Genomic DNA, 14,848 nt, shown 5'->3' with positions numbered 1-14,848 from the left:
CGTCCAATTCCAGAAATTTGAACACTTGATCGATAAGTTTTGATTCCCGTCCATTCAAGTGGACCCAAGGAGCACAGGTTTGGTCATGTTTGGACCAGAAAACCACCATTCTTCATGTAGGGACGCCTTTGAGGTGACGAGTCCATCGTGGATGAACCTGTCTTCGTACTGGAGACGCAATTGAGGTGGGGCGTCTATTTTTAGATTAGCAATGGTGAAATAGTGTATTATAAGCACTAAAAAGCGGTAGGGATCCATGAAATGCAGGAGTTGGGTTGAAAGAAGTTTGTGACTGGATCGAGAACTCTTCAAAGCTTATTGCTCGGTTGATCTGAATGTAGAGTAAAGTTAGCCGGATCCAGTGACTTTTTTTCCAACCGAAGAAATGACACCTGGAACAACTCTCAAGTGTACATAGTACTGTTCCAGATTAGACCACAAGCCAGATCAAGTGACTTCCCATCATTATGACGTTACTGGCAAGGCTGGCACTGGCAGCGGCTTCTTTGCATTTGGAGAAAAAATGGAAAGGGTTTCCTCTCATTATCATCATCATACTCGTGGCTCTGTTTGTAGGCCTGCAGTCCGGCTGCGCTATGAGCCTCTTGAAAATAATGATCCCAACGGCTACCACTTGTAGGTGGTCTGAGCTTGTTTTGTGTATTTGCCTCTGCAATGTAGATTTTGAAATATTTTGAAAATTTCAGAGTAAAGTTGATTTTATTCTTTTCTAAATTTATTTTGATAGTAAATTTGAAAAATATCTTGATGAGAAAAAATTAATTGTTTGAGGTCTTTCCTTATTCTCACATTTTAAAATATTCCCAAAATTTACCATGGAAATAAAAATCTTTCATATAAATACCCTGAAATATTTTATCTTATCGTTTCAATCGTATATTCAAAAAATTCTGTAATTGAACTCAAGTTTCTGTAGTTTCTCGGTATTAAATATTTCATAGTCTTACGATATTCTGATTGTGGTGGGTTCATTGCATTAATGCAGTGAATAACAGTTGGATGAGATCGATGATAGGGGAGAATAAAGTAAATCTCGTCAGCGTGCCGACAGAGCAGGAAGAGCGTTATTACTCGCCAGCAGCAGTAGGTTTGGGAGAGAGTAAGTGTTGTTATAACGATGCCATTTCTATATCAATGCGCTTTCCATTAATCTCCAACAGCGAGAACCTTGGGTACCTTGAATGAATGCTCGTCAATTCAAGGTAACCACTGGACTACAGGGTTTGAATTGATGAGAATTCTATTCACGTTTTTATTTGCCTGCCATGGCTTCACATAGCATTTCATTTGAAGAGTAGAGTATCATTTGGTCTTCATTGTGAAGGGTTTATATATATATATATATATAATTTCTTGAAATAATATGATAAATAGAGTAAATTTTAATCTGAAAAAAAAAAGAAATTGAATTTTAGTTAGTTTGTATGAATAAATAAAAAGTTATTACAAATATATATTTATATATAGTTCTTTTTGTCTTTGAGTAAGAAATTTATATTGAACAATATTTACATCCAAAATCTCATCACTATTTAGTCTAAAAGTTAGGTGTTTCAGATGAAGACCATTAACTGTTTTAAGGGTTTTAAAAATAATATTATATAGATGTGTGTGGGGTTTAGGGAGATCAACTCAAAGTGTAGCCGGCCAAACTTAAAAGGCCTAACCCAATCCAGGTAGATCAACTCAAAGGGTAGCCCGCCACACTAAAAAGGCCTAACCCAATCCAGGTATATCAACTCAAAGGGTAGTCCGCCAAACAAAAAAGGCCTCACCTAATCTAGGTAGATCAACTCAAAGGGTAGCCCGCCAAACTCAAAAGGCCTAACCCAATCCAAGTAGATCAACTCAAAGGGTAGTCTGCCAAAGTAAAAAGGCCTCAACCAATCCAGGTAGATCAACTCAAAGGGTAGCCCGCCAAACTAAAAAGGCCTAACCCAATCCAGGTAGATCAACTCAAAGGGTAGTCCGCCAAACTAAAAGGGCCTCACCCAATCCAGTTTGATCAACTCAAAGGGTAGCCCGCCAAACTCAAAAGGCAATCGAGGTAGATCAACTCAAAGGGTAGCCCGCCAAACTCAAAAGGCAATCGAGGTAGATCAACTCAAAGGGTAGCCCGCCAAACTCAAAAGGCAATTGAGGTAGATCAACTCAAAGGGTAGCCCGCCAAACTCGAAAGGAAATCCATGTAGATCAACTCAAAGGCTAACCCGCCAAACTCAAAAGGCCTAACCCCAAGGACGTCGAGCCAAACTAGAAAGTCCTAACCCCAAGGACATCAAGCCAAACTAGAAAGACCTAACCCCAAGGACATTGAAGAGATTTGACATTGTGACCTTCGTATATGTGAGATACTTAACAACAAGAACTCCACCAACTAAACTATCCCTTAAGACTAATAATTCCTTTTATATTAAAGTAAATAATATGAAAATTAAGGTAGTCCTGATGATGAACCTAGATTGAGATTCGAAACACGTCCACCAATAATTCTCCATATAATTTTTCAAATAATTTTAATCATTATATCATAAATCACAGAAACATCCAATCTAACAATATAAAAATTAAATATTTATTTTATTTTTTAATTATTTTTTTACCATAATTAAAAAATAAAAAACTCTCAACTTACATTTGTGAAAACAAAAAGTGTTTAACTAACAAAACAGTTTCCAATCATGGTTAAAAAATCAAAATTGTTTTCAAGTTACATTTGTCAAAAAGGGTGTCTACGTAGCAAAACAATTTCCAATTTCCAGTCATTGTGGAAGTTTTCCTTTGTTATTTGTAAAAATCAAAAATTAGGTTTTAAATTTAAAAATGTTTTCCATTTTTATAATTGTATCTTTTATTTGGTTGTTTGCATTATTATTTTTATTGGATGTTGATGGTAAATGTAATTTAAAAATGTTTTCCATTTTTATAATTGTATTTTTTATTTGGTTGTTTGCATTATCATTTGTATTGGATGTTGATGGTTTATTTTGTTTTGTTATGGGGTGTTTGTGTTGATTTTGAGAGGTTATATTTTTGGACGTTGTTATTGAACTTTAATTGCTTTAAGTGTAGGTATTTTGTTATTAACATTTAAAACATATCTGTGAAAGTGGCATGTTTGTTTGTTATTAGAATTTAAATTTTGAATATTAATATGAAAGTAGGTTTTTTTTAATAGTAGTTGAATAATAGTTTAAAATTGTTTTTTAATTTATTAATATTTATTATTAAAATATTTATAATAAAAATAATTAGTTTTTGAATAAATAAATTTCTATATTTATTTAAAAAATTGCAATTTAAATATTGCAATCACTAAATTAGTAAATAGTTTTTATTTTTATTATAAATTTTAAATTGCAATTTAAATATTGCAATCACTAACTTAGTAAATGGTTTTTATTTTTATTATAAATTTTAAAATGGTTAAAATGGGTTTTTCACCGTTGCATGTGATTGTTTTATTTTATAATTCATAATGAAGATTGATATGAATTGATTTTGGGTTTTTTATTTTTAACTTATTTCTATGTTATATGTTATTACACATTTGGTTGGTATCATTTTAAGTAGTTTTTGTTCTTATTTATTTGGATTTTTTTTATTAGTTTATAGATATATTATTAACGATATAATTTAAATGGATAATTGTTAAAAATGGTTTTTAATTGAATAATTATTTATTTTTAATTATTATTTAGTTGTTTTGTTATTATTATTATTATTTTTAAATGTTATGCATTTTGAGTGGATTTAATGGTTAAGAGCATGTGTTTTCTCTTAAGAAGTTTTAGGTTGGGTAGAGTATGATGTCTTGGTAGACTTATCAGTTAAATCATTGGATGGAGGTGGGGAGGTGGGTCTCTTGTCCCACAAACAAGGGAGTGAATTTCTTGTCCCACAAACAAGGGGGTCTCATACACCAATTTGGTCTCTAGCTTGGTCGTGACCTTAAAAGTGGATAATAATAATAATTAATATTCATTTTTTAAGAATTGAAATGAAATTGACATTTATTTTCACTTAAATGTGATAGTCGTTGAAAGTGTTTTTTGGTATTTTTTTTATAATTAATATTCACTAGCAGTGTTAAGTCTCACTAGCATAACCTGTTGAGGATGGGCCTCTTTAGCAAGACGACCTAGGATCAAACCATGAAACCTCAAGGGGGTGGTTGTGCCTATGTTAGGGGGAGGAGACATGCATGGGCCTCTTTACAAAGGTGACCTAGGATCAAACCTCAAGGGGGTGGGGTGGTTGTGCCTATGCCAAGGGAGGAGACATCCTAAAAACTAAAAAAATCGAGTCAATTTAGGGTTGGTGTGCCATTCAATAACACTAGTGGAAAAAATTTATTTGTTTTACTATATATTTTATTATTGTTGAAAATGATTTTCCTTATATTTTGTATTTAGTTGTTTTGTTTCATTTTGATAAATTGAAAATTATTTTTTTTTAATTGCTAAAAAAATAAATGTGAAATATAAGTATTTAAAATGCATTGTAAATTGAATATTGTTTTTAATTTTTTATTTATTTATTTAAAAATAATTAGTCTACTATGAATATAATTATTTTTATTAAATTGTTAAACATGATTATTTAAAAGTTTTTTATATTTTTATCATAAATATTGTGTAATACCTTTTATATTAAATATAAAATTAATAAATAACATTTAAAAATATATAATAATAAATATTCCAATTTAATCATTATATATATATATATATATATATATATATATATATATATATATATATATATTTCTACAGATATATAATTCCATCCATGTTTAATATGAAATTGACATGTGTGATTTAAAACAAATATATTTCACTATTAATTATAAATAAAATGTTTTAAGATTGAATTTATATATTAAAAGTAATTAAAAGTGAAAAAAAAAAATATAGAAATAAAAGTTGTTTTTAAATCCACTAATTCATTTTATGTAATTGACACTTAACATTTAAAAATATATATAGATAACAAAACTATTTTAATGTTATTTATAAATAAAATATTTTGATTTTCACTTCACCTAAAACTTTCAATATCAATTAAATAAAATATCCATATGATAAAAGTCATTTAAAATATAAATAAATAAATTATATTTAAAACATTTCAATAATGTGTTGCTAAGTATAAGCTTATGGAATGCAATATGAAGCATTATGTAAACAATAATATTTAAAGTTGAAATCTACATGGGTTAAGCTAACAAAAAATTGATGCTAAGTATAAAGTAGATATATATCTTTCTCAACTTAACATTGTATTTATAAAAATAAATGATAATCCAAAAAAAATTAAAATAAATATTAAATAAAATATTTCAATATTAGTTATAAATAAAATATTTAAATTTCTTTTATGAATAAAATATTTCAAAATTAACTTAAGATATATGTGTAAAATAAGTAAAATTAAATTAAATTAAAAATAAGTAAAAGATAAAATAAATAAATAATCACTTAAAATATTTAATGCTGTATGTATGAAGACATGTCATTCCCTTCCTTTTTAATCATATGATGTATATATGAGAACCAATATAGATTTATTATAAATTTGGATTTATCATATTTGCAAAGGAATATTTGAAGTTAAGGTATTATAAGGAGGTCATCAATCCCACTCTTGCTAAACAGAATTATCTTTCTACTTTGACTAATACTAAGAAGAAAATGAGTGTTGCAAAGATAAGAACTAATTCTCATGTGCTTCCGAGTGAAATCAGGAGTTGGTCTATTCCTAAAACACCTTGTGTAGAAAAAAATTGTCCCACTTTCTCTTGCATTGTTCGACCCTTAGTCACATGCGTTCTCCTTTTCAAAACATTTCCCACACTACCAACATTCTTGACTTGTTAAGTCAGCAAAACTATAGTGATCTCAAAAAGCTTCTCTCACACTCTTTATCATAAAAATAAAATATTAAAAATTCTTAGTTAATCACCATATAAACCATATTAATCTTAGTAAACATTAACCACCACCATAATCATCCATATATAGAATTAAAATAAATTTCAATTATTCTATTTGATTATTATGTTTTATGATAAATATTATTCACTTTTAAAATATCTAATTTTCATTTCATTATGATTATAATGTAATTGATTTTTATTTTTAAATATTTATATGAAATTGTATAAAGTTGGTTGAAAATGGTTCTTATATTTGTATGAAATTGAAATGGTTCTTATGTTTTTTTTACAGCATGCAGTTTCACATGTTGCAGGTATTTATAAGATTTGCCTTTTTTATTGATGACTCTGGACGATGGCCTAATATAAATCTGATCGAATTGGGTTGCGCCTGCCAATGCAGATGAAACTCGATCTAGGGAAAGCACCTTAATCTGCGACAAATCCTCATACAGAACAGACGTATGCATCATGAAAGGCGATATCAGAACTCACCCCGCCTCTTCCACCCTCTTCCTCGTCTCTGGAACGCCGGGATCGGGACGCCAGGAGCAGCAGGAACAGAAATTCAAAATCAAACCATATACACGAAAATGGGACAATATCACAATGGCTTCGGTGGACGAACTATCGCTGGAAAGATTAACAGATCCCACACACGACCCGCAGTGCCAAGTAACCCATTCCGTCCCAGCGCTGGTGTTCTCCACAGGGGGCTACACAGGCAACCTTTTCCACGACTTTACAGATGTAATTGTCCCTCTTTTTATAACCTCCTACCATCTCAAAGGCCAAGTCGTTTTCATTATATTGAATCACAAGCCCTGGTGGACTCGAAAATTCGGGGACATCATAAGGCAGCTCTCGTCTTACGATATCCTCGACTTCAGAAAAGAGATAAATACCGAAACCCATTGCTTCCCGGAGGCCATCGTAGGCCTGCGCTTTCACGAGGATCTCTGGGTAAATCCCGCGCTCACTCCATATAAACACACAATAACGGATTTCCAGAAAATGCTCAGCAGGGCTTTCGAAGATGGCAATAAGAGATCGGTTTTATTCAAATCGCCGAGGCCTAAGCTCGTTCTGATTGCCCGCAAGAGATCCAGAGTTTTTCTGAACCAGAGAGAAATTGTTGAAGTGGCTGAGAAAGTGGGTTTCAGAGTCATAGTTCTTCGGCCAAATGTGAACACCCCGATGAAAGAAATGTACACAATTATCAATTCCTGCAATGCTTTCATGGGAATTCATGGCGCGGCATTGACACATTTTCTGTTTCTTCCGCCGGGGGCTGTGTTCGTACAGGTGGTCCCTCTGGGAATAGGATGGGCTTCTCGTACTTTCTTCAGAAGGCCAGCCATGAAGATGGATACAATCGAATACCTTGAGTACCAAATCCTGCCGCAGGAAAGCTCGCTGTATGAGGAGTATCCCAAGGATCATCCGTACCTGAGGGATCCAAAGTCGGTGAACTCTAAAGGGTGGGAGGCAACGAAGAAGGTGTACCTGGACAATCAGAATGTGAAATTGCATTTGCCTCGCTTACAGAGGATCTTCAATAAAGCACTGGACCTTATTCACTCCAGAAGTAATTGAAGCTCCAGCGAACAAATTAGCTATGGGAAATTTGTAAAAGTCTGAGTTATATTTGGATCCCTGATAAACCCTTTTTACAGGACATTGGTATTTTTCTCCCTATATCTTTTTCCAATGCAACTTAATTGTATCTATGTGCATACGTGTGATAGATATCTCTTTGTTAAAAATTGGGCCTCCTCTCATACTAAAAAAATATGGGAAGACAGCTTAGTTCTTGTCACATAAATTTGAAATTCTTATTACATAAATAATTTTATAATTAAATAAATTTATCAATTTTAGAGTTGGATCAATTTATCTATATATGTTATATTGATTCATATAAGCAGTTGGAATATTACATCAATGTGAAATCACATTCAGTATTATTCGATATATTCAATGTAGAGTTATCAATGGCTTGCAGTGGCTAACCCAATGAAATTTACTTGAAGAAAGATTATCGATATATTGATTTGGAACCACATGCAATAAATAAGTCATGGATATAGGATTTAATTTCATAAATATATTCCAAGCATTACATATTCACACTCCATAGCATGTTGTCTAAACAAATCACAATTTCCTTTCCAGTTGTTAAGTTTTAGGATTTTTGGTGTCCTAGGGGTTCTTGATGGTGTCGAATCCATTTCTGCGATAAAAGACAAAAACAAAAACAAAAACAAAAACAAAACAAATTAATTAATTAATTAAACACTCCCACAATTGAATTTTTTGAAGAAATTTTGGCATAGACAAAGCCTTGTACAGGTCCATGCATTCATTTTTTTGTAATTGAAATTCATTTTAGGGTATTTTCTTGGTAAAGTAATGTGTATTCCATTGTAGTAACAGACTTGATATTTATTGTGTAAGCTAATTCCCTTTACATTGCAGCTTCTTTGTTCACTATTTTTGTGCTTAAATGAGTAAATAAATTAAAATTGGACAAATATAGAACACATCATCCACAATAAACATAAAATTTTCTTAGAAAACTTTTATAGAAAAGAGTCTACCTACAAGGTGAGGTTGTTGTGATCTCTTTTTTTAGGTATGGAAATAAGTACAAAGAAAGAGGTACTCTCTATGGACTTACTTGAGACTTGCCCTGTATAGGTTGCTATGGAACTTTAACCCCTCTACAATAGCATAGAATGAAACTCTTACTCCTCCAAGTAGCCTAGTATTTAACATAGCCAGATAACCAAAAGTAGGAGTAATATTTGATTCCCTCAACCCTCAAATCAGTGAAGACCATCTAGAGTCTTCATGAAAGTAAATACACAGGTGGCCCCATATATGCATGAATAATGGGGATGGTGTGGGGTCTTATGATATCATGATGGCCAAGTAGGTCAACTTAGTGGAGGCATAACTTTTCGGTAAGAACTTTGTTTGATGAGATTATTGCACAATTGCAAAAGGTAGGTCTCTAAGTGTAGAATAGCTCTAGAAGGTTTAGCATAGACCAAAGTTTTTTATCTAGAAAAACATCATTTAATTTCTCAAAATGATTTTGAAATGTTTTAAGGACCCGTCATTATAAATGATGTTGCAAGTTGATTCCTTCATTTTTTTTTTTCTCACCCTTAAAACATCGAAATAAATGAAAAATAATATAATGATCTAATGAACATTAATATTAGTCCAAAAGTGATATTATTTTCACCATAAATTTAATGATAATTGATCTCCAAATAATTCAAAATGGTTCTACTATCTTTTATTTAGTTATTTAATTTGTACTTACACGATTACTTTCAGGATACTCGTATGAGAGAGTGTGTTGTTTTGGGGGTAAATTTTTTATTTTTTTATTAAATTATTTTATTTCGTAATTTGCAATTATTTTTAAGATATTGATTTGAAAATAATATTTGTTTTTATAATAAATTAAACTAGCATAGATTCATGTTGACCTCCAATTTATTAATTGATAAGAGATATCTTTTGAGGCGAAAAAGTCTTTCAAAGTACATACAAAACTTGAAAAAAAGTTTGCAACTAGAGATATTTGATCCCTCTTCATTCTTGATAGATCGCCAGTTAAAATGGTATGCAGGTTGTGTGTGTGTGTCAACTCCATATTAGGCATGGAAGGAATTATACATTTCCTTATCTTGAACCATTCACTAATAAAATGTTTTAACCATACATTTTTTTATTTGCTTTGTATAATATATATTATTTCTATATATAGATAGATAGATAATTAAATATTTGCATTGAATTTTTTTTGGTATTACTATATTTTTTTAATGTTACATGTGAACTCCATATTATCTATTAAAAGAATTACAAATATATCCTATACCCCTGAATTAAGAAGCACTCATAAACAGAAGAAATTACAGATCTTCATCTTGAACAACACATTAACAACGATATCACACAGTGTTCCAAAAGTTTACATCATCATGATCTTAACTGTGAAAATATACAAGCTAAATGTAATATTCCCTAGTCAAAAAAAAATTACAAGAGTAACTAAATTAGACATTTACCCAATTACTAAAGCACATAGCATACGGATTTGACTTTAAGTAAATTGGTTTCTTGTTCGAGTAACTTTATAATCTAATGGGTTCATTATAAAGTTTAAACCATGGTTTCGACCATGACTAGCCCATAAGCTAGGTTTCCTCTACTGCCCTTCACACACTTCGGAGGATCCAGAAGCTAGTCTAATTGTCTTCTAACTAGAAGATCTCATTTTGGGATCAGTGGTAGATCTATGGCGACAATGTTTTGGCATTAGATCAATGGCTAAGGGAAGCGAGAGGGAGTTAAAGAGTAACTACCCTCTCCTTACGTGCGCCTCAATTCCCTCATTCGACTCTAATGTAGTTGTGAAACCCTCCTCTGCAATTCCCTTAAGTTTTTCCCGGTACCCTTCAATTTCCAACATTGTTGGTTGTATACTTTGAATCCCCAGTCCTCTTTCTCTTTGCATAACTACTGGAGCTCAGTCTAGACAAATCTCCAGTTGGAGTTTTTTGTAGGTTTTAACCCTGTACAGAAATTACATGTAGACGAATTCTAAAAAAACATAAAATAAACAATGAAAAGAATATAAAACAAATACACAGATATTTTCCACTAGATCCCAAAATCAAGACTACCAGATTGATTTTTCAATATGTTTCTTTCAATGGTATAATAACTATATATACATGTCGAATCATTCATAAACCCTAATCCATTAACCCTAGATTAGAACATAATCATAGTTCCCTTGACTGGATCTACAAAATACCTTGGGCATAAAACCATCATGCCCAAAACCATCTGCAAAACCCATGCACAAAATCATAGGTAGGTCCGCCCACCTAATATAGGGTCAAAAAAAAATTGTTAGGGCACTACCTTGGACCCCGCGCAGGGGGGATATGTCGCCCCCTATGACCCCCCTGTTGCACCCAATGCAATTAACAAGGGGGGCTATCGCCCCCCCATGTGTGCGACTAGTTGTGAAAAGAATATAACACACACCCAACATTCTCCCACTTATTGTTTTATTTTCCACACAAGGGGTCACATGAGAGCTTAATCATTGGTCCAACCCACCAACACCCATTATTTCTCTATATCGAGAAAAATTTTCAGTGCTCACAGACTTCGTCAATGCATCTGCAGCATTCTTCAATTTTTCCACCTTTACCAACAACACCTTTTCGTCCTCAACCATATCCCTCACAAAGTGATATTGAACATCAATGTGCTTTGTCTTTGAATGATAATCAGGGTTCTTTGCCAAGAAAATTTCACTTTGGTTGTCACATTCTATCCTTATATCTCGTTGTACTAACCCCATACTTGAACATAATCTCTGCAACCAAATTGCTTCCTTGCTTGCATAACTGGCTACCATGTTTTTTGTCCCTGTAGTTGAAAGTGCCACTATAGATTGTCTCTTTCTCATCCAACTAACTGCACCTCCAAATAGGTTAAATACATACCCACTTGTAGATCTTCTCTGATCTAGATCTCCAGTCCAGCCTGCATCAACAAAGCCATGGATGTCCAAAAAATTTTCCAATATTGGTCTTCCTTGGTAACACAAACCATAATCACTAATGCCATGCAAATACCTGAAAACCTGCTTAATTGTTGTCCAATTCTCCTTCCCTATTTTTGACATAAACCTTCCCAATACTCCCATTACATGTGCAATGTCTGGTCTAGTATAGACCATTGCATATATCAAGCTACCGACTGCACTTGCATATGGAACACGGGACATGTCATCTTCCTCTTCTTGTGTCTTGGGACACTATTCAGCAGATAATTTTAAACCTACAGGAATAGGAACCTTCACTGGTTTACTATCTTGCATATTAAGCCTTTGCAGTATTGTTTCGACATACTTCCTCTGGTTTAACCAGAGCTTCCTCTTTACTTGATCTCATTTAATTTCCATGCCCAAAATATAGTTTGCAGCACCAAGATCCTTCATGTCGAATTTGGAGGACAATTGGGTCTTCAAATCTTGGATAATTTCTTTGTCATTTCCAATCATCAACATATCACCCACATACATGACCAAATAAATAACACGGTCGCCAATTAATTAAAAATACACACAGTGATCTGCTTTGCTTCTGGTGAAGCCAAGTCCCCATATATATGTATCAAATTTCTGATACCACATCCTTGGTAATTTTTTTAACCTATATAGAGACGTTTTTACCCTGCATACCAGTTATTTCTTTCCCTTCACCGCAAATCCTTCAGGTTGGTTCATGTAGATCTCCTCTTCCAGATCCTCGTGAAGAAATTTTGTCTTCACATCCATCTGTTCGACCTCAAAATCAAAAGCAGCAGTAACAAATAAAAGGAATCTAATAGAAGCTACCTTGGTAACATGAGAAAAAATAACACCAAAATCAATTCCCGACACCTGGGAATAACATTTTTCTACTAGAAAACAAGCTTTGTATTTCTCCATCTTGCCTTCTGCATTCATCTTCTTCTTAAACACCCATTTGCTTCTAATGGGTTTTCTTCTAGCCACAATTCCACCAAATCTCAAACCTCATTTTTGTCCAAAGATGTCATTTCATCAATCATGGCCTCTTACCAGAGTTTTCCATCCTCTGAATCTACTGCCTCCTTGATAGTTTTGGGATCATCATCAGTAATAGATAAAGTAAAATTTGAACAGAAATCACATGGGCTATACCTTTCTGGCTGCCTTCTTTCTCGAACTGATCTTCTCACAACTGGAGTTTGTGGCTCTTCATCTTCTGATTCTTGTTCTGCGGTAGAGTCGGATTCTTCCTCCTTTAGCTCAAACTCTATCTTCTCAGGTTCCTTTGGTAGGAATTCATGTTTAATAGCATCTTTCACCTCTCTAAAGACCACATCTCGGTTGTACACAACCTTCCTTATTTTTGTGTTCCAAATCTTATAACCTTTTAAATCATCCTTATACCCAAAAAATATGCACCTTTCATATTTACTATCCAACTTGGTTCTTTTCTCCTTTGGAACATGTACATATGCATCACATCCAAATACCCTCAAATGTGAAAGAGAGGCTTTCTTACCATTCCATATCTCATGTGGAGACTTATCTTCCAATGTTGATTAAGATGATCCATTAACCATGTAACATGCAATCTCTATTTCCTCTACCCATAATTCATGTCCTAACCCGGCACCACTGAGCATGCTTCTTGCCTTTTCCATCAACGTATTTGTTCATTCTTTATGCAACACCATTTTGCTGAGGTATGTATGGAGTAGTCTTTTGTCGTGCTATACCACACTTCTCACATAACTCTTAAATTCATTCTTGCATAACTCTCCACCATTATCTGTCCTCAACACCTTTATCTTCTTCTATGTCTGGTTTTCCACCACAGCCTTAAATTCTTTGAACCTGTCATAGACTTCAGATTTCTTCCTGAGGAAATATATTGATGTATTCCTTGAAAAATTATCTATAAATTATGATACATAGTACACAGACTTACCCAATGATATAACTGAAACATGTCCAAACACATCATTGTGCACAAGCTCTAATATCCCTTTCGCCCTCTTAGCACCAACGGGGAAAGTCACCTGATTCTACTTCACATATACACAATTTTCACAGCAAAATCCAGAGAGAAATTAGACATACCATTACCATAAAGTATTCAAATTCCCTTCTCTCCAATATGTCCAAGCCTTTGATGCCATAACATGGTATTTTCTCCAAAGACCACTACATTTTCTGCTCCATTTTCAGGAAGCACAAAATTGTTGCACCCATCAATAATAGTACTACCAAGAACCTTGTACAGAGTTCCAATCCAAACTCCTCGCATCAATACCAGTGCTCCCCGAACCATCTTACAGGTATATTTCTCGAACATTGTTTTTATACCCGCATCGTCCATCTTGCTTACAGAAATTAGATTTATGTCCAATACAGGAATATGCAAAACACCCAAAAGCGTTCTAATCCTTCCACCTTGAAACTTCATCTTGACTCTTCCTCGTCCGATGATTCTAGCCTTCTTGTCATCCCCTAAGAAGACATCACCACTGTCATATTTCTCATACTCACATAACCACTCCCTATAGGGAGTGAAGTGAAGGGATGCATCTAAGTATGTTATCAGCCTATTTTACCCCTATGGGTCAGTGACCCTCCGTACTTGAGTCTGATGGATTTTTTCCAAACTCGAGACTCCTTTTTCTCCAGTTTGACCCTTGGGCATTGGCACAGCAACCTATGGGGACGTTTAGAGCCTCCCAGATGCTCTCAGGCCTTCTCTGCGAGAGAATCCAGGGAATTTTTTCCCTATTTCACTTCCAGCATCCAGGGATGACTTCTAGAGTTCCTCAATCCCTAGGAGATCAGTTCGAGTTTTCATCTATTCAAGTTGGCCATGGATTATCAGTCAAAAGTTTCTGTGACTTCTCTTTGTCCTGAGCTTCCAGATACATCCTCCTGGGACCTCTCTTCAGCCTACTTATATTGGATCATTCGAGAGGGTTAGCTAGTTTTGGAGAGTTAGTATTGAGAGCTTGATTGTGAGCCTATGTTATTATTTTGCTACCATATTGAGCTTGTGAGGTCTTTTGCAATTGGTCTACTACTCTTCATACTCATTTCTTGGGCATAGTGGGGAAATTGTATTGAATTGTGGAGAGGAAGCTTGGAGGTGAACGTATAACATTGTATTGATATTTCATAATTAATAGAAACATATGTTCCCTTCCTTACATGAATTTGTATTCAGCATGTTATATGGTTGTATATATTGCTTTTTATCTAGAAATCTTCCGAGGAAGATCACCTATCGTCTT

General features: G+C 33.6%; 1 protein-coding gene across 1 annotated transcript; it reads left to right on the top strand.

Annotated features, from left to right (window-relative positions):
* The first annotated feature begins 275 nt into the window (after positions 1-275).
* Positions 276-7,657, top strand: LOC149181329 (xylan glycosyltransferase MUCI21-like). The gene is made up of 3 exons (XM_089418306.1): positions 276-636; positions 1,007-1,120; positions 6,363-7,657. The coding sequence occupies exons 1-3, from the start codon at positions 468-470 to the stop codon at positions 7,553-7,555; spliced, it is 1,476 nt and encodes a 491-aa protein (XP_089274432.1). The 5' UTR covers positions 276-467; the 3' UTR covers positions 7,556-7,657.
* The last annotated feature ends 7,191 nt before the right edge of the window (positions 7,658-14,848 follow it).

This window comes from Pinus tabuliformis, chromosome 3_2, assembly GCF_031772625.1.
Source record: "Pinus tabuliformis cultivar Carrire ecotype Pingquan chromosome 3_2, CPIR1, whole genome shotgun sequence".
NCBI lineage: Eukaryota > Viridiplantae > Streptophyta > Pinopsida > Pinales > Pinaceae > Pinus > Pinus tabuliformis.
Note: the sequence above shows the minus strand (reverse complement) of the source record. Positions and strands in the feature narration are given on the sequence as shown.

What these genes read in the sequence shown, in the direction of transcription:
- LOC149181329 (XM_089418306.1), top strand. Translation starts at nt 468, where the DNA reads ATGACGTTACTGGCAAGGCTGGCACTGGCAGCGGCTTCTTTGCATTTG. An exon ending in GATCCCAACGGCTACCACTT is followed by an intron (nt 637 to 1,006) that starts GTAGGTGGTCTG and finishes GCATTAATGCAG; the next exon opens with TGAATAACAGTTGGATGAGA. An exon ending in AGCAGTAGGTTTGGGAGAGA is followed by an intron (nt 1,121 to 6,362) that starts GTAAGTGTTGTT and finishes CTGCCAATGCAG; the next exon opens with ATGAAACTCGATCTAGGGAA.